At 43.4% G+C, this 25,925-nt stretch overlaps 1 protein-coding gene across 4 annotated transcripts; it reads left to right on the top strand.

Annotated features, from left to right (window-relative positions):
- Nucleotides 1–954: 954 nt before the first annotated feature.
- On the top strand, nucleotides 955–21,686 carry si:ch211-195b13.1 (STKc_SGK domain-containing protein). Of its 4 annotated transcripts, none has more exons than XR_006315625.1 (14): nucleotides 3,582–3,777; nucleotides 4,332–4,407; nucleotides 5,160–5,235; nucleotides 5,335–5,378; nucleotides 5,697–5,754; nucleotides 6,068–6,151; nucleotides 6,637–6,768; nucleotides 7,965–8,077; nucleotides 10,204–10,327; nucleotides 12,366–12,461; nucleotides 13,718–13,873; nucleotides 14,420–14,509; nucleotides 19,392–19,616; nucleotides 20,431–21,686. XR_006315625.1 is itself a non-coding variant. In XM_043717353.1 (14 exons), the coding sequence occupies exons 1-14, from the start codon at nucleotides 3,708–3,710 to the stop codon at nucleotides 20,433–20,435; spliced, it is 1,281 nt and encodes a 426-aa protein (XP_043573288.1). In that variant the 5' UTR covers nucleotides 3,582–3,707; the 3' UTR covers nucleotides 20,436–21,686. The 4 variants fall into 4 exon arrangements, 3 of the variants coding, with proteins under 3 accessions (XP_043573290.1, XP_043573288.1, XP_043573287.1); XM_043717353.1 differs by having other exon boundaries at nucleotides 19,392–19,548; XM_043717355.1 differs by lacking the exon at nucleotides 3,582–3,777 and adding an exon at nucleotides 955–1,146 and having other exon boundaries at nucleotides 19,392–21,686.
- Nucleotides 21,687–25,925: the final 4,239 nt, after the last annotated feature.

Genomic DNA, 25,925 nt, shown 5'->3' with positions numbered 1-25,925 from the left:
TTTGAACTGACACATAAAGCAATTTCTTCTTCCAAACAGTAGTGAATGACTTAATTTCTTTACCCCTTTCAAGCATTTGTGAAGGCTAGATCAGTGAAAGTATTTAAAAAGGAGGTAATTGATTTTTGAACTTTGACAGTTAATGGCTACGATGAGCTGCTATGTAAGAGAGTTGAGGCCTACAGCAGATCAGCTATGATTTTATTGAATGGCAGGGCTGGCTCAATAGACCAAATAGTTAACTCCTGATCCTATTTCTTATCTTCTGACATTCATTGTGTTCTGATTATCTAATAAAACCTGAACAGTGACAGGGAAGTCCACTCCTCTGGCCCAATGCAGAATTTTACATTGACATGTGGACTGTCTGTCAATGAGCACAGCAGCAGGCCAATTGGTCCATTATGCCTCTCCCAGCTCTTTGAAAGCGACACAAAGTAGTCTCACCCCTATTTACTTTCCCATTGTCTAGAATTTCAGGTCAGGTTCAAAACATTAACTGCCAAACCTGCTGAGTTTCTCCAGCACTTTGTTTTGTTTGTTTCCCAGCATCTTGCTTTTATCCAACATGTAAATATAGTTTATACAAAAGTCAGCTTCTCTGTTACTTTTCCTAAATTACTACTAATATCCATGTTTCACCATGTTAAATTGAATGTGACACCTTTTATTTGGGTAATCTAAATGGCTCAGTAGCAGCAGTGTGTGCTGTCGACAAGATGCAATACAGAAATTCAAAGATCCTTGACAGCACCTTCCAAACCCATGACCACATCCGTCTCGAAGGACAGATAAATGGGAACACCATCACGTGCAAGTTCCCCTCCAGCCTGACTTGGAAATATCTCGGTTATTCCACTACTGCTGGGTTAAAAGCCTGGAGTAGTCAACCAACAGCGGTTCAAGAAGGTAGCTCATCACCACCTTCTCAAGGGTAGTTAGGGACGTGCAATAAATGCTGGCCAGTGACGCCCACATCCCACTAAGTAAAAGTGAAATAAAAAAAACCCCGTGAACTGCTGGCGATCCGTCGAGTAACGTGTGCTTTACATAATATCAACAAGCGGGAAGCAACACGAGCGGTACAGAGGGTTGATCTGGAAGAAACAAGCACGAAAACAGCAAATGGAAAAGCCTCATTCGTTGGTGAGAATTGTATTTTACATCGAACGTTGCATTGATGCGTTTTAGTTTAAAATGAAGGCACTCAGAACTAATGCTGGAAAATCAGCTTGTTTTTTTAATTGGCAGTTTGCATTCTCTGGTTGTGGCAATCGCACATCGTTTGAAGCGGAATCATTTCATAATTGCTGGAACATCCAATAGAGACTTCACCACACCATGGGTGCTGGGGATAAAATAAGCACTACCGCACTTAGGTGGTAGTGTGGGGGTTAAAAAGGAAAAAAAAAGAAAAAAAATAGAGACTTCACCTCGAATTCGCGGTGCGTTGGTTCTAAGGTTATTAAATGTGGTCTCGATGATTGCACACATTATCAGTTACGAACGTGTTTGGGTAAAAATGAGCGCAGTTTTACAGATTTTCTGTTGACTGTGGTATCTGAGGAGGCTTTTGGCACTGAACTGGTCAGCAACTGGTTAATCCAATCTGCATCAATAAAGAACATTAAATCCTCGGGGGACTTTTAATGCACTTCCGTCTGAACTGCAGTTTGACCTTCAGTAATGAAGTATTTTTCGGGTTTTTTTTTTGATTACTCAACCTCTCAGTAAATTTCCATCCTCGAGCTGTCTGAATGGAAACGGCTGCCAACACATAAACGTACTTTGCCCGCAAGTTTTCAAATTGTTACAGGCGTGTCTTCAGTATTGCATTTATGTTTTTCGAATTCTTAAATGTCAGCGGCATCCGAGAATGACTCACGCCCTTCCCCCTTAATCTCCTCTCCATTCAGACTGGTTAACTTAAAATGATCCCCTACTGGGAGCTGCATGCACATGCAAAACACAAAATAATATGAGTGCATAGCATTATAGGTGCAGCACCCTGTAACCAGTCGTTTGTTTTGAAGAAGGGTAATTGAACAGCCACTTGGAGGGCATAATTGTGCGGGGTTTTGGGTTAGGAGTGATTGTTTGTTTGAATAGCCCTTTCGAAGACTGAATGGCCTTCTGCACCATAACGTTCTACTGATTTCCATTAAGATTTGCTTATTCTTACACACATGGGCTGTGTGTTTATGCAGTACAACCGGATGTACCTGTGTTAATCTTCTTGAGTTTAATCAGCTTAGTTTTCCGATGAATGAAAACAGTGCAGTGGGCGATAAACTTTGAACCGACGTACAACTGCTCCTTTGCTCTGATTTGTTTTCAATGTTCTTTTTTATTTTCCGCGGTTTTTCTACTGGTGCAAACCGTGAGCTACTTTGAAATTGATTTGTCTGGCGTTTTCTGCAATGATGGTATTACCATGATTATAAACCGCCTCGAACCTTTGAATTGATGAGCGTGGCCTATTCTTTTCAAGATCTCTTCAAAATAAACACAGCTCCTGTATCCACGTGTAAATTGGTGCGAACTGAAATGCGCATCAGCCATGATTGAATGGCGGAGTGGACTCGATGGGCCGAATGGCCTTACTTCCACTCCTATGTCTTATGGTCTTAACAGTCTCGCACGCTCACCCTGCGAATTATGCAAAAAAATTGTGCTGGGAATTGCTGTAAACCCAAAATTGACATTGCTGGAAAGATAAATCTATGTTGTTCGAGGGATCGATCCTCGAGTTTCGGTATTCCATTCAAATAGACCCAGCAATTCCCGCTTCCTGACACCTGCAGCCTTCAATTTGAGAACAAGATGTGTTTGTGAGCCAGGGTTGGCTAACTAGTATCTCGATGGCCTTATTTAAATACTCTGAACTGCAGTCAAGAATAAATCTTTATAATGAAAGAAATGACTATGCTGGAGATCTGAAAACAAAAATTGCTGGAGAAACTCAGCGGTCTGGCAGCATCTGGGGACAGAAAGCAGAGTTAACATTTCGAGACTCTTCAGAACTTCTGCAGATGCTGTCAGACCTGCTGAGTTTTTCCAGCAGTTTCTTTTTGTAAATCATTAGATTCGAATTGTGGGAATGTTCGCCGATATGTTCATCTTCAGTGCTTTGGAGCCTCAGCAGCGCTGCACAGGAGGGATGTCACCTAGAAAGGGAAAGAAACGTTTTCAAATCAACTTCCCAACTCGGAGAACATACCCAGAACTACGACAACCGGCACCTGAACTACAAATCTTTACGCAAACCTTAAATCATTTAGACTTTCAGGGTTTTGTGACCAGACACTTGTCCCCAGGGGAGGGAGGATTTCCGCATGCCATTCACGAGCCTCACTTGATTGATGTTTCAAAGAGAGAAGCGATTCGAACGTGGTGTTGCCAATTGCGAGCGACCAACCAATCGTCTGTGTCTATTGGGCGAGAATCCCCACAGCCCCGCACCTACCGTTGCCTCAGGAGCGCGGTTGCCGCAGTAACGATGGTGACGCAGGAAGGGGGCGGGGGAAGCGGTTCTCTCTGCACAGCTATAAGAAGGGCACTCCAGGCGAGGCCCGATGTTCAGTCCGCCGGTCCCAGGTGGTAGGAGAGGCCGGCTTAAATTTGGAAGCGATTAATTGCACGCACCATCCCGTTCCCATTCTATCCAATTGCTGTCGGCCCGAGTGCTCCTGTGGATTGATACTAACATGGCCGTGACTGAAACCGCAAGTGACTTCACCTATTCCAAAATGAGAGGCATCGTTGTATTTCTAACTGGTATGTTACGTTTAGTCCTGTGTGTACAGTATATAAAATAGTTGCCGCACTTAAATAAAAAGGTCAGCGCCCCTCTATTAGGAAATGGGAGTTGTCAGTACTTGACTGTAACGGATCTATCGCAGATTTGCCAAACCGATCACTTACTATTTAAATATCTCCTTCTGAACAAGATGGTTCTGATGTACGGAAGTGTTGGAAATGTCTGTATCCTTTTGGTCAACTCAGTTCATTAGTATTTTAAAACCGATGTATTGTAGTTTGGGGACTTCGATTGTTTCTTAATCGCGTTGTGTGAAACTGCATGTTGCTGTAACCTAAGTGATATGCAACCTCCCAGCCTTTCCCATGAATCATGAATTGGCAGAATCAGTTGCGTAATGTATTATAATGAACATTCCTTCCTCTAAGCGTTAAACTGTGTATCATGAATTCTAAATGATAGCCTCCAAGTTCGTCAGGATGGTGTTAAGTTTAATAGATTTGACCACAGTGGAAGGATTTGAATCTTTTTAAAGTGAGTTTTGATGGCATTTTATTTTTTTTACCCCCAGCATTTATAAAGCAACGTAAAATGGGCTTGAATGACTTCATACAGAAATTGGTCTCTAACCCACAGATTTGCCAGCAGTAAGTGCTTTTATTTATTTTAACTTCAGTTTACTAGTAATCTTAATCCTCAAATTAAAGCAAAAGCGCTGAGGAAACTCGCGTCTGGCACGATTTGAGTAAAGAGTTGAGCTAATGTTTCTAGTCTGATACTGCGACTTTTATTGAAACAAAATCCTCTGTGTTTTGGGTTAATCTTTCGTTGAAACCAATACGTGATGCAAGGCTAGTGTCTGTTGGGTGAGGTATAAATCAGACATCCCAGAATATTACACTTTGAGGAAGAGGACGCTCTGTTTTCTATCCAAAGCTGCTGCTTAATCAGTATTCCAAAACAAAACTTGTCATTCAAACTTTTGGGAGCTAGCTTATGCAAAATAGCTGCCCTGTCCACTGCACTGACTGCATTTCAACTGATGGGTATTGCTTTTGAAATACTTCAATGTCAACGTGTTTTTGTTGAGAGATTGTACTTTTAAATATACAGCACCCAAATCAAACCTTGCTCATTTGGCTCATGCTATCACAAGTTTGGAATTACTAATCACGCAGAGATCTGGGAGATAGCGCCTCTCTCAGGCCATGACTTTAATATCGATTGGGAAAGTGTGCCTGAAAGTAATAGAATTTTTCAGTGTCATTAATCAGAAAGTCCACTTGTTTTGCCTTTTTAATATAACCTGTGTTTGGTCAGTGTTTAAAACTCAGGATGTTGTCTGTTTCTAGTATTCTATTCATCTTGAAACTGAAACACTCGTGTATATATTTTGTAGCCCTGATGTTCGGGTTTTCTTACAAATTGACCAAAGCCAGCCAGATGAAGCGGATGCCTATTGTAATTCTAACAGAGTGAGTATGTGTCTTAAGTTTTTTTTTAAAATAAAATTTTAAAGTGCATATTGTCATCTGAATAGCAAGCCTAACAATTTAAACATTATTTCACTGCAGTCGAGCCTTGGTTCAGAAGAACTTGACCTTTCTACAACATATAGGTAAGACTGTTGAATACTGCTTTCTATGTTTAGAAATATGTATATTTTGGTCCAATGGTTGACATCGTGTCCATTTTAACAAACCCATAAGCTTCTGGGCTCAAATCAAATAGTAACAATGGAGTGCTGCTTTGTCAGAGGTTTTATTGTTGGTTGAGATAGTTTAAAATTAAATTCCTGCTGAAAGTCTCAGAAGACACTAAGGACCCTGATAGAATGATCTTTAAAGAGCAGCTGTTTTTTGATCTACAATCTATCACCATTGAGTAGCTGTTTAGGAATCTAACTTTCCTGATTAAAATTTCTTTGTACATACAGTGTGAAGCCTTCAGACTTTGACTACCTCCGAATAATTGGCAAAGGCAGCTTTGGAAAGGTTAGTGCAAGATTCTGATTGTTGTTTAATACAGTTTAAAAGGCATCATTAGTGTTCTTTCAGTCACTAAATTTTATAACTAATGCTTTAATCTGTCTTAATATGTCCAAAAATGTGCAGGTTAGGTGAATTGGCCATGCTAAATTGTAAATGTAGGGGAATGGGTCTGGGTGGGTTGCTCTTCGGAGGGTCAATGTGGACTTGTTGGGCTGAAGGGCCTGTTTCCACATAAGTAATCTAATATAATCTAATTTATAATGGAAAGATGAATTTCTGAATCATGCAATTTGACAATGGGTGTCCTTCTTTCTAGGTACTTCTTGCCAAGCACAAAGAAACTGAGAAATATTTTGCAGTAAAAGTTTTGCAGAAGAAGATGATTCTGAAGAAGAAAGAGGTGAGCTTTCATCACTTTTTTAAGAATGATTGATTGTAGGAAGAAGTGATAGAGGGATGATGGAGAGTTTGGGACAATAATTCCTCTTTTAGGTTCACTCTAAAACTATTAATGTTGGACGACCATAGAATGTCAAGGTTAAACCTGTATTTCTCAATCACTTCTCCAATGCTGCATGAAGCAACAATCTTCAGATCTCCCTCCATTAGAGGAGGCAGTTATTGTTACTGACCTCTGGTGGCCATCAAACAAATGGTTGAGACTGGAAGAGCTGCACTTCCTAAACCTTGGCTTAGCATACTCCAACATTACTCAAGCAGAAAGTCCCATTGTTTTAAATAGGGCTGCTGAAATGAGCCAAAAATTGCTCAAACCCCTGTCTAGGTCAGCTGACTTATTGTTCCACTGAAACTTTTTTGCCCCAAATTATCAATTACAATTATACTGTTTCAACACCTGGCTAAATGTTTGTATTTCCTTCTCAGCAAAAACATATCATGGCTGAACGCAGTGTCCTTTTGAAAAATATGAAGCACCCTTTCCTAGTAGGGCTTCACTATTCCTTTCAAACTACAGACAAACTCTACTTTGTCCTGGACTATGTGAATGGTGGTGAGGTAAGTAGATTTCACAAAAGTATTTCACTGCTTGTAGCATTAAAAATAAGCCCTTAATATCGCACTCTTCTAATGCTTATCCATACCAGTTATTTTGCTAAGCCATTTGGGTTGGTGTCTTAGGATGTGTCTTGATAAACTGACTTTGGCTAGATCCCTGCATGGAATACTTATTCTGATTCCTGATGGCATTTTGAGAATTTCCAGCTAGCAAATTTTAAGGTTGGCTGCAATATCCTCTGCAAACAACCCAGTGACACAGATTTTTTACTTTGATCATTTTGTGTTTTTTGTTTTAAGGATGCCAGTTGCTTGTGACTTCACATTTTTTTGATATGATGCAAGACCATTTAAACTAATCCTATTCAACTGAGTACTTGATTTGCAAATTAACTCAAATCACTTTCTCAGTTACTCCATTCTCTTTCTGCTACCACTTTGAAGCAGGCGCTTGCACACTCAGTTTTCCTATGAGCATTGCATGGTACATTGGGAAAATTCTCTTTATCCTCAGTATCTCTGGGCAAATTTCAGTCTGTGTAGATAGGCAAATTGCTTTTCTCCCTCTTCCTTATTGGGGTTAGGACAGATTTTTCCCTCTAATCAGAAGTGTGCGTGCGTGCGCCATTGGTGTTATAACAGGATACGTACGGGAGGTACATTAGATAAGGTGGAAGTGTTTGATTGGATGTATCATTGTCACATGTACTGAGTCCCAGAGACAAGTAGTACTTTGCATACTGTACCTAGGGGCTGGGGTGAAAATATTAAAACTTTGTTTTCCTGCAGTGTTAGTGTTTTTGACCATTCAGTGTGGTGTATCCTATCTTCGGCAAGCAGCTGATTAGATTCCCTACAGTATGGAAACAGGCCCTTCGGCCCAACCAGTCCACTTCCATTTTCCCCCCTCCCCCCAAAAAGTAACCCACCCAGACCCATTTCCCTACCCTATATTTAACCCTGACTTGGCAATTTAGCATGACCAAGTCACCTGACCTCCATCTTTGGATTGTGGAGGAAATCCTGCAGACAGGGGGAGAATGGCAACTGTCTGATAGTTTGCACTAAGGTTGGAATTGAACCTAAGTCCCTGTTGCTGTGAGGCATCATGTTAACCAATGAGCCACCGTGCTGCTTTATACCAATCATGGTAAATGTTTGGAATATTAACTTTTTTTCTTTTTTTTTTTAAAAAGTTGTTCTATCACCTTCAACGGGAACATGTGTTCCTGGAGCCCAGAGCAAGGTTTTATGCTGCAGAGATTGCCAGTGCTCTAGGCTACCTCCATTCCCTGCATATTGTTTACAGGTATGTGACTGTAACCAACAGTTTTTAAATGTACATGTAAAGCTAAAACTTTTACTTCGTGCAATTGAGTGATTGTACCTCCTTGATGAAGCTGTGGGCTGACCAGTTAATTTTAACAATTAATGCTAAAATGCTGACCTGTTTTAGGGTATTTACAGGCTGCATACCATAGAAAATACATTACATGCAAATCTGAGTCCAACAGCCTCATTTTAAGTTATGAATAACTTGTGCGTCAAGGTTAATTTAGATGAAAGTGGTCATTCAGCTGATATCTCTTTGGTTCAGAAATCGTTCTTCCATTACTGGATCAAAGATGGCAATTTTAGTCCAGTTGTTTAGGTTTAGCATTGATTTGAACACCAGTTTGTGGGAGGGGACAATTTACAATTAAACAGTGACTGTCATTTGGAGGAATGTGAAACCATTTCACCTGATTCTATAGGTTTTCTTGTTAGTTGTTATAAAATTATCCTCCATATTTGCAAATGGTGCTACAAATTACCATCCTACCCAGAATTTGTGTTCTAAGTTTGAGTGGATGGGAAATCACAACCAACCTGACACTTCAACCTTGTATAAGCTTTCCTGTCCAAGACTGAAATGGTGACCTCTTTATCTTACAGGAAGTGATGTGGAAACTCAGCAGGTCTGGCGGAATTTGTGGACAGGAGCAGCTAACTTTTGTGTCCCATATCATTTTTTTTTTTGGGAACAGTTCTGAAGAGTCACTGGACTCTATTTTCTCTTTCTCTCTCCACAGATGCTGCTAGACCTGTTGCGTTTCTCAATTCTTTTATTTGATCTCCAATATATGCAGTATTTCTTGCTGCTTGTCCTTAGTAACGTTAGATCTCATGGAATAGAGGGAGAACTAGCCATTTGGATACAGAACTGGCTCAAAAGTAGACACAGGGTGGTGTGGAGGGTTGTTTTTCAGACTGGAGGCCTGTGACCAGTGGAGTGCCACAAGGATTGGTGCTGGGCCCTCTACTTTGTCATTTACATAAATGATTTGGATGCGAGCATAAGAGGTACAGTTAGTAAGTTTACAGATGACACCAAAATTGGAGGTGTAGTGGACAGCAAAGAGGGTTCTCAGATTACAACCGGATCTGGACCAGATGGGCCAAAGGGCTGAGAAGTGGCAGATGGAGTTTAATTCAGATAAATGCGAGAGTGCTGCATTTTGGGACTTCTACACTTAATGGTAAGGTCCTAGAGAGTGTCGCTGAGCAAAGAGACCTTGGAGGTCAGGTTCATAGCTCCTTGAAAGTGGAGTCGCAGGTAGATAGGATAGTGAAGAAGGTATGCTTTCCTTTATTGGTCAGAGTATTGAGTACAGGAGATGGGAGGTCATGTTGTGGCTGTACAGGACAGTGGTTAGGCCACTGGAATATTGCGTGCAATTCTGGTCTCCTTCCTATTGGAAAGATGTTGTGAAACTTGAAAGGGTTCAGAAAAGATTTACAAGGATGTTGCCAGGGTTGAAGAATCTGAGCTACAGGGAGAAGCTGAACAGGCTGGGGCTGTTTTCCCTAGTGTCAGAGGCTGAGGGGTGACCTTTATAGTGATTTACAAAATTGAGGGGCATGGATAGGATAAATACAATCTTTTCCCTGGGGTCGGCGAGTCTAGAGGGCGTAGGTTTAGGGTGAGGGGAAAGATGAGACCTGAGGGGCAACTTTTTCATGCCCCTTAGGTCTCTTATACACAGGTGGTGTGTATGGAATGAGCTGCCAGAGGAGGTGGAGGAGGCTGGTACAATTGCAATATTTGAGGCATTTGGATGGGTATATGAATAGGAAAGGTTTGGAGGGATATGGGCCAGATGCTGACAGGTGGGTCCAGATTGGGTTGGGATATCTGATTGGCCGAAGGGTCTGTTTCCATGCTGTACATCTGACTCCTGTTTTTTTTTTTGTAGTTAATATTGTCTTACATATTAAAGTCCTTTCTTATGCCATGGGTTATCTTGAGCCATATTTTCTAAATTGAGGTTATTTTTGTCTATAATGTCTAAGGACTTTTTTTTCTATTCTTTCCCCTCTCTGCCCCAAAGGACCTACAAGTATCTGTACTCCTGCATTGATTTAAGTTATTAACCATCCACGTTTTTAATGCAGAGACTTGAAACCTGAAAACATTCTCCTGGACTCTCAGGGCCACGTAGTGCTGACGGATTTTGGCTTGTGCAAAGAAGGAGTAGAACCAAATGGAACTACTTCCACATTTTGTGGTACCCCAGAGGTAAGTGACAGGAAGTCTGTTTCCTATGGTGTGGCATTATAGAATCCGTTTTATAGTACAAGAAAGGCCATTTGACTCAACATATCTGGACTGGTTCCTGAAAGAGCTACCCAATTAATCCTGTTCTCCAGCCCTAATTTTGGAGACCCCTTAAATTCATCACTTTCATATATATCCTCCATACTCCGCAGTGAATTCCTGATCTACCAACTTGCTGAGTAAAGAAGCTCCTCATTTTGGGAATACTGAGTTGATAAAATGTGAAGCTGGGAAAAAGATGCACAGCTGGTCAAGCAGCAGGAGAGTTGATGTCTTGAGTGGGATGCTTCATTGGGACTAGGGAGGGGAAAGGGGACTGAGCTCCTGATGAAGTGTCCTGCCTGAAATGTCCGTCTTCTGATGCTGCTTGACTGCTGTGCTTGTTTTTTTTCCAGCTCCTCCCCATCTCCCTCCTGACTATCCTGTTTACTGTCTTGAAATTGTGACCCTGAGTTACTGACAGCAATTTAAAATTGTTCATAAATTTGAACATTTCAAAAAGGTCACCTCTTAATCTTTGCTCCAATGAGAATAAGCCCAATTTCTCTAATTCTTTCCTTAATGTAAGCAAAGAGGAATGTTGGATACCATTCTTGTAAATCTCCTTTCCACCTACAGGGTTATTGAACATCATTGCTTAAAGTGCCCAGAATTGAATACTCAAATGTGGTCTGACCAATGATTTGTAAAGACATAACATCACTTTGCTTTCACATTGGATTCTTGGGTTTAGAAATGGAGACAATGGGCTTTAACAACTGTTTCAACTTGCCTGGCTACCTTCACACCTCCATGTGAACCCAAAATCCTTGTGTTCTTATACTCCCCTCAAAGTTGTACCATTTTTGAGCCTGTTTTCTGTTTCTACCAAAATAATATATTACCTTTGTTTCTCTGCATTTGAACTTCATCTGTCAGGTGTCTGCTCATTTGATCAAATGTGTCAATGTCCGTTTTTTTGTTTGTTGCTTAGTGTCATCTTCTCAATTCACTGTTCTTCGTAGCTTAGTATTGTCTGCAAATTGAGATTTTTGCCCTCCAGACCCATTTCCAAATCACTTTATATAAAGCAGAAAAGTAAAGGTTCCAACACCAATCCCTGGTGGACACCACTTTCAGCTACACTCATCTGAGAAATGCCCATCAATACCTACCCTCTATTTCAGCCAACTTCTAATCCATGTTGCCAAGGACCCCTCAATGCAAACATTTCTAATCTACTACCCAACCTGGCATGTAACACCACATCAAATACTTTGAAAGTCCAAGTATATAACATCAACACACTACCCTCATACACTACCAATGTCCCCCTTGTGAAAGAACTAATTTGTCAGACATGATCTGCCCTTGATAGGACATGTTGACAGTCTGTCTAGCATCAACTTATTTTTGTGTATATTTAACCTAGACCTATGTTGTCGCCTCCACCAATTTCCCCACTGTCAAGCATTCCAGTGCAATCCTCAATGGCTTGCTATCACATTAATCCTGAGGAAAGCAAATGTGTGCAAATGACTGGGAAAGATGTCCTCTAATTGGCTGTCCTTTTAAATATTAGTGAGTCCCTTTATGCACAATGTTTGGAAAATTGGGTATCTGTTTAACAGAACAGCCCACAAATCTCAAATGGTTTCCTCTCTGCATACATTATGGAATTTTGAGGTGTGTTGCAGGATAGTTGATTCAATCATCCACTTCATATTTTTGGAGCAATTGTATTTAAAGTCTTTTGTAGTTTTATGTTGGAGAATTTGGAGATCCCTCATAAATCAAAACATTATTTAAATTTGTTGTTGTTAGTGATGTGACTGTCAACTTTCCTTTCCATTTCCTGATGGGAGCCAACATTCATGAAGTGGTCAAGTATCAGTTGAAATTATCATAGCTAGGACTTGGTTTGGGAGGTCAGTGCCCTTAGGGAGGAGTACTTGAAGTTTGTAATACCTTGCTCTTTTGTATCTTGTAAATGCCTCTAATATAAATACTTGTCTTTCAGTATTTGGCACCTGAAGTGTTACAGAAGCAATCTTATGATCGAACAGTTGATTGGTGGTGCCTAGGATCTGTGCTGTATGAAATGCTGTATGGATTGGTAGGTATTTGTTGTCCATGACCTATTGGGTTTATTTAAAGGCCAAATGAACTCTAATGTATTTACTTGCCTTGGAATTGCAAATATAGATTTAACTCTGGATTCCTGCATTCCCAGGAGGGACAGATGGTTGGATTAGAGGGTCAAGTTTTTTTCAGTAAATGCTTGTGGGTTGAAGTCCCACTCCAGAGACCTGAATGTAAGCTGGCAAATCACTACAGGACTTAGAGTATTGCTCATGGTATCATATTTCAGATGAGAGGTTAAACAATGGGCCTGTCTGTTCTTTTGTTAGATGTAAAAAAAAAAATTCTTTTCCCCAATTCTTTGGATATGAGAGGTAGCTGAGGTAGTTTCCCCTGTCTGGAGTACCTCCTCTTTTTTGGCAGCTAAGACTAGGTTGGTTGTGCTTAGGTTGGGCTCTGCACTTGCTGGAGCCCAGCTGCCTTGTTGGAATTCAATCCAATATCCAGAGCAGGAAGTGTTTTGAAGTGGCATTTAGCAATCTCCTGGCTAAGATCTGAATGTTAATTCTGAATAATAGATTAGCCTAAAATAATTTGCAAAAGTGTTTTCTTTTGAGTTCACTTTGCTCTGATTTAGACTACCTTGGACAACATCTCTTTTAAAACATTATCAACAGTTCAGAATATCCCAAACCATTCACAGGATGCTGTAAAAAGATGTTATAAATCCTTTTTTTTAATCAAACCTCTTTATAAGTGTATAACGTTAAGCACTGTGCTCTGACTTAGACATTATATGCGAATACTAAACATTCACTACATGTGATCCTAGGTGTACCAGCTCTGCCTTGTGGCTTTAAATTAATCCTTACTTAATGTCTTGTCTACATGTGTCCAAGATCCTGTGCAGTGTTCTTCTAGAGTGTTCTAGAATCTACCCCACCCTATTCACACAAACTCAGTGGTGTATAGCTCATGACATTACAAAATTTCTCCACAATCCCAAATACATGATGTAGAACAGTCAAATGTGTACTGGAGCAACTGAGTAGATGAAGCATTTTTAAAGTTGATTCTAAATGTGTGCAGGGAGAATAACTGGATTGCATTAAACTGTATCAGAGCATAACATTGCTTTGGGTTTTTAAAACATTCTTGCCTGCCCCAAACATTGATTTTCTTTCACATTTTTTGTTCCTTTTTTTTTTTTGATGGATTGAACCTCCGTTTCAATTCAAAAGCTGATTGAGTCGGCATGCACACGTTCTAATCCTATCCTTTGTATTTCAGCCCCCGTTTTACAGCCGGAACACAGCTGAAATGTACAACAATATTCTACACAAGCCACTTCAGCTTAAACCCAATGTCTCAAACTCTGCCCAAGAACTCTTAATAGGACTGCTCCAAAAAGACAGAATGCAGCGACTGGGGGCAGAGAATGACTTTGTAAGTATTTTATGTTTTGGGGGTGGGGAAGGGAGGGTTTTGTTTCATAAATTTTTAAAATGGCAAACCATAGCACCCTTTGCTAGAACTTCGCAGAGGCAAGGCAACACTTTTTAAAAATATTAGTCACATTATATTGATATGTATCTGGTAATAGAATGTAACTCAATTGTATCTTGTTTCCTTTGCACTCAAATTGACATAATTCATCCCGTTTCATTTTTAAGCCACAAACCTGACCCATCCTGTGGTGTTGCTGTCAGTTACAGCATGCAGGCACAAGAGCTACTGCATGATGATTGTGTATTCAATTTGCAAGTTTAGTTTGTACCCTGCGTCTGCTTTCCTGACGGCTTTGACTCTCCTTTAAGATGCTGAGCATTTATTGGCATAAGTTCCTTGTCAGTCCAAGTGGAATTGAGTTGTTCCCCCCTTGTGGGGAACCCTCCACTAAATCCAATCACTGAATAAACTCCTCCTTTGTTGGTTAACCTATTTTGTAATCACTTTTTTTTCTTTATTTTTGGATGTCATTTTCTTCCACAGATGGAACTGAAGCTTCATTCATTCTTTTCACCAATAAATTGGGATGACCTTGTGGCTAAGAAAATCTCTCCTCCATTTGTACCAACAGTGGTGAGTAGAATCTCCTAATATTTGACACTATTCCAGTCAAAATGTATGTTTGGGTTCGGAATAAGGAAAGTTACTTCAGTTTTCTTTACAAAAGAAAACCCTTCCTTCAATTTGAATTACTTTTAATTTTGGCTTCCTTAGCTTTTTATGCTTTCCTCCAGTAGCTATTCTTGTGATATGAGAATAGATTTGAAGTGGTACTTTGAGAGGGTGAGAGAAGTTTGCCTAGTATTTATGCTCAAGTTGTCTTATTCATTATCTAATTGAAGGGGTGGTGTAATTTTTTTAAGATGAGAATAACACACTCCAGCTGCTAAATCTTATTTCAAATTGAAATATTTCTCCTTGTTATGCTTGTTTAACACAGGACTCTGATCCACTAATGGATTTTACATGGTTCAAAGGACTGGTTACTGGAATTTGGTTGATGCTCAATTCATTTTCTCCAATCTCTTGCAAATGTGGAGCTCTCTCTCAGCTACTCTAGGCTCCCTTCAAATTGGCTTTTTATTCTGTTTGCAGGCATTCCTGACTAGGTCACACTTATTGTCAATCCTTAATTGCACTTGAAACTGGTGGTTATCTACCTTCTAGAACTTTTGCAGTCCATGTATAGGAAGGAATGCCAGGATGTTTGACCTAAAACAATGAAATAGACCATCCTGACTTTCAACTGGTGTCCATATTTGCTGCACCTGTCTTTATAGCTGTTAGGGTTTCCAGGTTTGGAATGTGTTGGGTTTGAGATGGAGTGGGTTTTTTGGTATGGATAATTTACCAGAGAGCAAGACAAGACCATTCAGCACTGACACTGCCTTGCATGATTTTAGCCTAAGGTTCTGCATTAGCCTTAATTGTTTGCCTCTCATCTGTCATGCTAAATTGTTGTAGATACCAGTTTTGAAGGTCTTCCTTATATCAGACAAAATTGGGTCCTACGTTTGAAGCAGCTGCTCACATCTTGTTGCAATGTGATTACCATGGCATTTCATCCAGAATCTATTCATTAACAAATTTGACCAACTGTTCAGTGCGCCTCTGTTCTTGGTAAACTTGCTGCCTACATGCAGTTGGCAGGCAAACCCATGTAAGCAGCACAATGCTTGCTGTAAGTAAAACAGGCTGTAAATTCTTGGTATTGCTATTTTATGGAAACTTTTTTCAAAGTAAAAGAGATTAATGTGCTTTAGGAGTAATTTGAGGCACAATCTAATTTATCAACTGCTGTAAGGCACCATGTCTGCTCCAGTTATCAATTGATAAGCATATTGTTGCAAATTTTAAGTGTGCAATACACTGATAGTGAAGGGTGTCAACATAGGGACACTTGGTGCTTTTTCAAATAGCTGCTAATTTGATCTAGGTTTTGGATGCACAATCATTTCCACTTAACTTGCCACTTAAAGGTGTAGAAAGATAATAGCCATCTTTTACGCTAATACCAACTTTTAGTTAGCATTGTGAGGGCTTTTTTTTAATTTTGGATGGAAACTGTTGTGGCTACTCATCAGGAATCTCAATCTCAGGCTGATTCACCAAGAATGCATCAGTCTTGAGACTAAACAAGCAGGACTTTTCTTTTAAAATTAAACTTTTTTTAAAAAAGAGCTTTTTTCCTCAGCTTCTCTCAACCCAGTACCTGAATACTTAAGACTTTATTTCTGAATGTAATTATAATCTATTTATTGTGGCCAGAATTATTTTGATAAGCTATTGCAAATAATTACTTATATTAGCTGACAATATGAATTTTTAGTGACTGATTCATGCAAGGGAATCTTTTTCTCAATTACAAGAACTTACTGTATTTTGCAATTTCTGCTACCATTATCTACATTAGTAAAGCAGTACCCCAACATTACCCTGTTAGACTAGTTGTCATGTGGATGCAATTTGTCTATTCATGAACATGCTTATTATATATAGTGGGAATGTATCTTGAGTGCATTCCAAAATGAAGTGCTGTTTCCTATGGCATTTTAGTAGTCAGACAACACATCTTCAACAAACCTAGACTTAATGGATAGATTATCATAGAGATAAGAATGGCGTGTTAACCTGGTCTAATCAACATGTGACTTCAGATCACATGCAGTTGGCTCTTAATTACACCTTAGCTTGCTAACTCTTTGCAATCAGTTCAAGGCCATTTCAGGATGGTCAACAAACGTTGGTGTTGCCAGCAATGTTTTGGTCTTTGCTTGCCTTTCCACTCTTGGACCAATCAAGGTTCTGAAGTGAGAAGTTAATTTTTTTTGTTTGTCCTTCTGGTATTCATGTGGCAGTGGGCTGGGCTTTTTGTCCCACATAAGACATTGGTTTCCAAAGGGAAAGTGCATTGGATAACAGGTCCACTGACTTGCTTACAATTCTCTCTACTATCATCATTCAGGAGTTTGGGGCACTCAAAAATCCTGGGAGCCAGGTGAGTGCAGCAACCATCAGCTATCCTGTGACACTGCAGGAGTGAAGAGTTTCTGACCAGCAACTCTTAGAGGGCAGGATGTACAGCACTGGGGTGTTGATCCTGAGGAAGGGCAGTCACTGCAGTTAAGTGTCAACGTTAAAAGCAACTGACATTCTGGTTCTCTGGCCAGTGGGTGAGAGCTTCCATCAGCTCTATTGAATGATCCCCATAAAGGGGATAGAATTAAGCAATTTGGCTCATTGAACTGCTCCACAGTTTGATCATGGCTGATTTTGGGGGTTGAGAAGCATTCTCCTGCCTTTCCTGTAGCCCTTGATCCCATTATTAAACATAAAGTACAGCACAGAACAGTCCCTTAGGCCCACAATGTTGTGCTGAGACTTGATCCTGATGTAAAATATAGTAACCTATGTAAGTATAATATAGTAACTTATCTGTCTTAAATAGAATCATTGTTGCAGAGGGCTGTGGAGACCAAGTCATTGAGTTCCACAGATTCACCACTCCCAGCTGAAGAAATTCCCCTCCGTTCTAAAGGGTCATCCCTTCACTAAGGCTGTGGCCACAAATCCTTGGCTCTTCTGGTGGAAATAACATCTCCACATACACTACTAGACCTCTCAGTAATCTGAGTTTCAATGAGACTCCTGGCCACATCCTCCGGGTCTGTACTTGCAAGAATTCAGAGTCCTCAACCATTCATGATCCCTTCATCCCTAGCATCATTCATGTAAGCCTCTGGACCCCCTTCTATGCCAGCACATCTATCCTTTACATATTGGGCCCAAAACTGCTCACCATATTCCAAATGCACTCTAACCAGAGCCTTATACAACCTTAGCAGTACATCTCTGCTCTTGTAAATGAGTGCTAGCATTGCATTTATCTTCCTAAACACTAACTGAACCTGCATATTGATCTTGAGAGTATCCTGAACTAAGACTCCAAGTCACTACTTGTGCTTCAGATTTCTGAAGCCTTTCCCATTTTAACCAGCTTCAAACCTTTCTGCTTCTCCAGCACCATCTCCTTGGGATGGCCACTGCATACACCTCTGTTCTGTTGTGTAGTGAGTATCTTCCACTGGAGACTGATGCAAAGCACTGATACCTGCTCCTCTACCATTGCTTTGTTCCCATTATGACTTGTCCAGCCTCCCTTTCCAGCAGTCCAATATCCACTTGTGCTCATGTACCTTTGTCAGATATCTTTAGAAATGTTGTAATTTTCTTGCTATCTAGCTTACCTTATTTCTTCTTCTCAAAGTTTAGTTATCCTTTTTTCTCAATCTCCAGCTTTCCACTAATCTTTTATGTTGTCCCTTTTGCCTTGTCTTCCCCTTAGTATGTTTCCTCCTATGGGATGAATTTTTGCCTTTTTGACTTGCTGCAAAATCTCCTGCCATTGTCTTCCCCATCCAATTAACTTTGATTAGCTCCTTCCTTAGTCTTTACTCAAATATAATACAATTGCATCTGATTCCAGCTTCTCTCCCTTAAACTGCAGGGTGAATTCTTTATATTATGTCCACTGGTCCCAAGGGGTTCCTTGACCTGAAGCACCAAGTCTGTCTCATTTTACATCGAATCCAGAATTGCCTGTTTCCCTAGTGGGCTTTACCAAAAATCTCCTAGACATTCCACCAAATGCAAAGCTACATTTCCCAGTCCACCTGCATGTAGAAGCACCCCCAAACTTAGTAATTATAGTGCCTTTCTTTTCCGTTTTGATTTACTTATTCCGCACCTCTCCCTACTGCTACGAGGCCTGTTCACAATTGTCAGTCTTCCTTTTGGAGACTCCTCAACTCTACCCACAGATTTTATGCCTTCCAAATTTGTCACTACTACTTCCTAACACAGCTACCATGTCCCCATATGACTATCCCAAAGATAGAATGTGTATCCTTGGATATTTCTAGCCCTGATCTCCTTGCAGTTACATCTTTGGACCTGCCAATTTCAGTCTGTAACTCATTTGCTTTGTTTTGCATATGGAGGAATCTCTATTTATCCAGCATTCAATTAGCTGAATATTGAATTATCTGGCAAAATCGCAAGGTTCTGATGCTCAGCTAAAGTGTTATCTGGAATTTGATTATCCAGAATTTGATTAACCAAATGAATACTCCCTATCCATGTCCTTCAGGTAATTGAGGTTCCTCTACTGTTTAAGTACAACACAATCAGTCTTTCATTGACTGTCCCTTTTATCTGCTGTGCCTGCAGTTAGATTCCTGAGCCTTTCCATGCTGTGTACAGATACGTTTCCCTCTTTTGTTAGTTTGATTGTACCCTACTTGAATTAAATGGGTCATCATGTTTGAATAGCCATTGAAAGGATTTCATATATACATTTGTCTTGAGCACAAATGCTCTGAGTGTAATCTCTATTTACTGTGATGCTGTGAAAAATAAAGCATTCATCTTAATTACTTTTTTTTTTCTCCTTCAGTTTGGACCAACTGATCTTCAACACTTTGACCCAGAATTTACCCAACAACCAGTTCCAACCTCAGTTGCAAGTTCACCTGAAGACTTTCTGATTACAGCCAGTGCTCAAGAGGCTGCTGAAGCTTTCCTTGGATTCTCCTATGTTCCTCCTGGAGATGGTACCTACCTATAATAAATGAGGTCAACTATAATGCCCTTGTGTTTTAAATAGCAAAGAACAATCGAGGTAGAAACCTTCTCCATATTGTGCACCTTACATGAGAGCTGTCCTCTCAATCTCCTTTTTGAAGAGTTTCTCTGTAGGGAGTAAGAATCTTCCTATGTAGAGTTCAGGAAACAACTTCAGAGAATAGATCCTGTCAACTTGCTGTTCAAAGTTTTTGATATGAACTTTGTGTACACAATTTTCCCTTTCAGATTGACAACACTATACAAAAAAGGACTTCATGAATGACTAAGTAGTACATTCTTCAGAGTTAATCATGGTAGATGACGTCTACCCAACCAGCAAAGTATGTCAAATATTGTACCAACAAAGCTCTATCAATTTGAGCCACTAATTAGCAGTCCTCTTCAGATTTTTGAATGAAAGAATTTGGCAGAAAGAGAGCAGCATATGTGAAGGAAAATGGCATTTGCTCACACTCAATCCCATCCACAATTACCCTCAACAGACAGGAAAATGTCAAGTCTGGTCATTCACTGAATTAATGACAATAGTTAGGACCACTTGCACAAAGAAAATTATACCAGCATATCTAGACTTTACAAATCTCCTTACACCAGAGTATATTTTATTATTTTAGACAGAAGTTGTGACACTTGAGGAAATTGTTGGTATTGCATGGACTGAACTTTTTTAGACAGCAAAATTGTATTGAAACAAAGTTGAACAGCAGTTACTATAAGATGTTAACCTTTGACCCACTGAAGACCACAGTTAGTCTTTCTGCACAAAATGTAATGCAGTTACTTGGCTATCAGGTTGGATAAACACTCTGTACCAAATTGTTCCTAATTCTCTTGACTTTTCATTACAGGATAGGAATCAATCTTGAAGATTTTCTTTTAAATCCAAGATGACTATCGGGCCATCACGATATATCAAATCTGTCAATTCAATCAATCTGAGTGGCATTTAAAAGGCAGATGCTGTAGGAGGAAGGATAGATTTTGAAAGGTGGGGGAAGAATGTGATTTTTTTTTTTTTTAAAAAGTATTTGTTTCTTTATAGCAATGATAGGGAATAGATTGTCCAAATTGTTGCATTTGTAATGCAGTTGGAAGAAGTTCACGTGATACTGATAAGACCATCCTTATGGGATGCGGCAGTAACATTAACTCATTCTGCTGGTACACAACTGAGGTTGCAATCTAGAAGTAACTATTCAGCAGCTTTTTTAAGGGTTAAATACCTGCTGTCTTGATATTTCTTTCACATTTGAAAGATTTCTAATTTTATTTACATATGTAAATAAAAGGATTCCTTGGAAAAAGCTGAGGTGAGAGCAGTATTTAAAATGTGGTACATTTCTTTGAAACTGAAATATTTATTTTCAAAATACTAGTAGTACTGAATTTGAAGTGCTGTAGTTGCCTTGTGAAGCTTAGTTTTCAGTTGTATCACTGGCAAAGATGATAGGTGTGTTTTAATGATGAGTTGACTCATTGTCGCAAGCATTCTTAATGCCTGTAACTCTTCGAATGCCCAATTCCTTTTAGAAAAAGCAATGTACCTTCCATAACTTTAGGATACATTATTAGCACCAGGATCTGTTTGAAATGAATGAAGAATACTGCACTATCGTAAATTATTTTGCCCATAGGGTGGTGATTCTGGCATGTTTTCAGCTTAGTACCCAAAACTAGGTTTAATACTAAAGTGCAAATTTAATGTTTTGGGGGGGGGGGGGGGGGGGAAGGAATAGCAGGGAGAAAGATTTGGTCTGTCAATATTCCAAATTTTATTCCAAATGAAACAGCAATTTTTGCTACATGTAGCTACCACTTTTTTTTACCTTGCCTGTACTCCAAATCTGAAAAGGTAATCTTGATTAGCTTTTGTGCACATGGGTTTGTGGAGGACTGTCCTAAAGAGTTTAGTACATAAAGATATTAATATGTACATCCAAATAAAAGGAATACACATGAAATTAAGATTTGTAGATATGTTGCATCATTATAAAATGAGATGCCATCTGTTGAACCTGAGAATTGCAACATGTATTTCAAATCTTGTTATAATTTATAATGGACAAATTGATTGAACCAATAAACTGATCTTTGTTGCAAGGAAGATCCAATGAGTATGTTTCACTTTTTTTCTTCCCACCCCCTCCACTTCTTGAATGAAGGGCAGGGGAATGCTCCTTGACCTTGCTCTAATAGTGGTCTTTACTCCTAATTTCTGCTGTCTACTTCTGACTGAAATTGGTGCTCAGATGCAAGCTTTTTTTTCTGTATTTCAATCAATGGAGCTGTCAGTGGCTGCACAGAGCACTTATTGCTCATAAGAGTCACCCCCTCGCGTACTCCTTACAGAAGACGCGGACATGAGCCTTGCCCATGTCCCACCATAGCCTCAGGGAGGGGAAGCTTCCCCGCTTCCTTCTCCAGCCGGTCCAGAAATGACACGACGAGTCCCGGAACCGCTCGTCCTCCAGCAGCAGGTTGTTAAAGTGCCAGTACGCGGAGCCGAGCCTGGCTCCGAACAGAAGGAGTTCCGCCCACACCAGGTGATGGTCCGTGCACGACACCTGCCGCGTGGAGGCCTTCGGAAAACAGGAGGCATACGCCCTCGAAACGTACAGGCGGTCGATTCTGGACGCTCCGACCCCAGGCCTCACGAAGGTGAAGGCGATGGAGTCGGGCTGGAGATTCCGACAGTCGTCCACCAGGTCGAAGGACTTGACCAAGTCCCCCAACCTCTTCCCCGACGTCCAGCCAGTGCGGGCACCGCCGTGGTCCCTGCCCTCGAGGACGCAGTTAAAATCTCCCCCGAGGATGACGCACTGGTTCTCGTCGATGGAAGCGAGATGAGCGGACACTTCTTCGAAGAAGCTCGCTTGCCTCGGCCCGAACCGTCAGGTGAAGCAAACGGCCTGGCACTGGCTCCCTGACCCCCAAGATCTCCGGCTGAAAATGCGGGGCCAACAGGATAGCCACCCCGCCAGATCTGCGGGTGAGGTGACCCATGTAGAACCCCCCTCGAGGCGCCAGTTGGCTTCGTCTCCCGGCGTAGTGTGGGTTTCTTGCAGGAAGCACACCGCATACCTCCCGTCCCGAAGGATCGAGGGGGTCTGGAATCTGCGCTGTGACTCCCTGCTGCCGTTGATGTTGAGGCTGGCTATAGTTGTCTCCATGTCGGAAGCATCGTGCAACCACCACCAGTACAGATAACAAACCTATCTACATATTTACAGGGAGGACGAGGGAGGGGCACTGAAGTCCCTCCCCCTCACCAGGAGTGCCCCCAGGAAGTTCCTGACTCGCTTTCGCTCATTAATGTCGAGCCCAGGCGCCTGGCGGGCAGCGTGGGCCGACCAGTAAACTCTTTCAAAGGAGCTCCAGCGGTCGAGGGCCAGTTGGGCTCTATCTTGGTGACCCCGAGTTTCCTCGACAAATTCCCAGAGTTCCGCGAGGGGGATAATGGGGAGATCGGTGGGGGGCACCTGGGACTCGAAAACGTCACTGGCCACCCGGGTGTTTTCCTATCTTCCTATCTTCCTGGTGGTGGAAATTGAATAAAGATTTGTGCACTTCACATCAAAGTGCTGCCTGGGACTCCATTTCGGGGCTGCCTGGGACTTGCCTTGGGGACTCTCCCCAACAGGTCTGCCCCCTCACCACTGCGACCGAAGGCCTACGGTGGACTCGCCTGAGGCCTGCCTCCACCGTCGCTCCTGGGGCCTAACATTCAGCAGCAGAGTATGGCAAGCCCGAAGGTCGCGGGGGCCCAGCTGCACCTACGCCGGGGTAGCCGCTGCCTTGGGCTCGGCTGTCCCAACCCCGGCCGCAACCCCAACCCCCTTCAGGCACCTGACCAAACGCCTGGGGATAAAGGCCTATCCCCACCCCAACATGTCCATCGAGGCCTGCAGCAAGGCCATGGCTAGTGTGGTCGGCCCACTGGCCATCGTCGCTGCGGCCCGGATGTATGGGAAGGCCATCTTTTTCCTGAAGACCGAGCAGGCGGTCCACCTGGCCGTGGAGAGGGGGCTCACTGTGGGCGGGACACATTTACCCGTCAACCCTCTGGAGGTTACGGCCCAGAGGGTCGTGATCTCCAACGTCCCACCCTTCATTTCCAGTGAGCTCCTTCTTCCCCACCTCACCACCTTGGGGGAGAGTCGGTCAGAGATCCAGCCGCTCCTGCTCGGTCTTAAGGACCCTGCTCTCCGACACATCTACTCCTTCCGACGCCAGGTATTTATTTGCCTGGCCCGGGAGGAGGTCACCAAGGACGGCGTGAGGTGGGGCACATAAGGAAAAACTGCCCCACCCAGAATGCTGCTCAGCCCGTGCCAATGGCTGATGGTGGTGCCGCCGCACCCACTCCCCCTCCCCCGAAGCCAACACCTCAAGCTCCGGCACCGGAGGCTAAGCCGGGGGCTTCCAATGCTTCATCCTCCGGCAGGGAGGGAGTTGAATGTCCGGTTGGCCAGAAGGCGCCGAAGAAGACGCGACGCGTCAGGCCCGCCCACGGGGAGACCACCTTATCCCCTTCCCCGACACCTAGCCCACGACCTGCCCCGCCCCTGCGGCCGCGCCAGTGTCGCCACAGCGCGGGAACCCTGATCCCCACCCCGATGGAGAAACTCCTCGGGCTTCGACGCCTGGCCCGGGGGCGCCTGAGCCTGAGCCTTGCCCCACCCAACCGCACCCTGGCACTAACCTGGGGGGATCCACCGCTGCCCCACCTCCTGCAGCGACCGTGTCTCCAGGCCCCGGTGAGGGAATTGGGCCCCTGCCCCGCCCGCCCTCACCTGATAAACCAGGGGGAGGGCAGGAAGTGACATGGCTGACCCTCCCCACCCTGGCCACGCCCCCTGTCTTCCCCCAGCCAATTGTATTCCGGGAAAGGCTGGGGGGAGGGAACTCTCGCCCCATGACCACCAAGGTGGGCGGGGAGGGGAAGGCCCATAAATTTGCCCGTCTCTCTAGGGAAGAGGCACCGGCCCCTGGAGGGGAGAAACGCTCCAGCAGCGCGCCGGCGGTGCCGCCCCTCTCCGGGGAATGAACCAACGGTGCCCCACGACTGTCCCGCACCGCGGCTCGACTTACCAAAACCACCAGGGGCTACAGCAGGGCCTTCTGCTGCCTCTACTCCTCCGGCCCCTGGGGAGGACCTTAATAACCACGAGGGCCGTGGTGCGGGCGACAATGGAGGACCCTCTGCTGGGTCGTCGAGCGGTGGAGGGGAGGAAGGTGTTATCCTCGCTCCTCCCTCCCAGACTGTTTTTCCGGGGGCCTTGGCCCTGGGGGATGACCTTTTCCCGGGGGAGGACCATTTCCCCGAGGAGCCAGACGTCCCGGTGCCGGGAGAGGAGCGGGGCCCCGAGCCTCTGCCGCCCGACGACCCGAACTCGGGGCGTTCCGGGAAGGGGTGCGCCGAGGAAGGTACCGCCGGTGACCCTGGTGGTGGGGTCGCCGGGGGTTGTAGGCCGGTTGGCGGCGCTGGACCAGCCCCCATCCTCTCGGTGGGGGAGGGGTCGGTGACCGAGGGCGACCTCCCGGAGGAGGGTTCGGGATCGGTGGCGGACACCGGGGAAGACGCGGACTCTGTCTGCAGTGACATTTTTGAGTACTAGGTGCCCCCCACCAATCTTCCCCTCATCCACCTCGAGGAACTCCGGGAATTTGTCAAGGAAACACGGGGTCGCCAGGATAGAGCCCAACTGGCCCTCGACCGCTGGAGCTCCTTTGAAAGAGTTTACTGGTCGGCCCACGCTGCCCGCCAGGCGCCTGAGCTCAACATTAATGAGCAAAAGCGAGTCAGGTACTTCCTGGGGGCACTCCTGGTGAGCGCGAGGGACTTCAGTGCCCCTCCCTCGTCCTCCCTGTAAATATGTAGATAGGTTTGTTATCTGTACTGGTGGTGGTTGCACGATGCTTCCGACATGGGGACAACTATAGCCAGCCTCAACATCAACGGCAGCAGGGAGTCGCAGCGCAGATTCCAGACCCTCTCGGTCGTTCGGGACGGGAGGTATGCGGTGTGCTTCCTGCAAGAAACCCACACTACCCCGGGAGACGAAGCCACCTGGCTCCTGGAGTGGCGAGGGGGGGGTCTACATGGGTCACCTCACCCGCAGATCTGGCGGGGTGGCTATCCTGTTGGCCCCGCATTTTCAGCCGGAGATCTTGGGGGTCAGGGAGCCAGTGCCAGGCCGTTTGCTTCACCTGACGGTTCGGCTGGGGGGCGCAGTGCTTCACTTGGTGAATGTCTACGCTCCCCTGGCCGGGCCGAGGCAAACGAGCTTCTTCGAAGAAGTGTCCGCTCATCTCGCTTCCATCGACGAGAACCAGTGCGTCG

The sequence above is a fragment of the Chiloscyllium plagiosum genome, chromosome 27, assembly GCF_004010195.1.
Source record: "Chiloscyllium plagiosum isolate BGI_BamShark_2017 chromosome 27, ASM401019v2, whole genome shotgun sequence".
Taxonomy (NCBI): Eukaryota; Metazoa; Chordata; class Chondrichthyes; order Orectolobiformes; family Hemiscylliidae; genus Chiloscyllium; species Chiloscyllium plagiosum.
This window is presented reverse-complemented; position numbering and strand designations above follow the sequence as displayed.

What these genes read in the sequence shown, in the direction of transcription:
- si:ch211-195b13.1 (XM_043717352.1), top strand. Translation starts at nt 3,708, where the DNA reads ATGGCCGTGACTGAAACCGCAAGTGACTTCACCTATTCCAAAATGAGA. An exon ending in GCAAAGGCAGCTTTGGAAAG is followed by an intron (nt 5,755 to 6,067) that starts GTTAGTGCAAGA and finishes CCTTCTTTCTAG; the next exon opens with GTACTTCTTGCCAAGCACAA. An exon ending in CTCCATTTGTACCAACAGTG is followed by an intron (nt 14,510 to 19,391) that starts GTGAGTAGAATC and finishes TTTCTCCTTCAG; the next exon opens with TTTGGACCAACTGATCTTCA.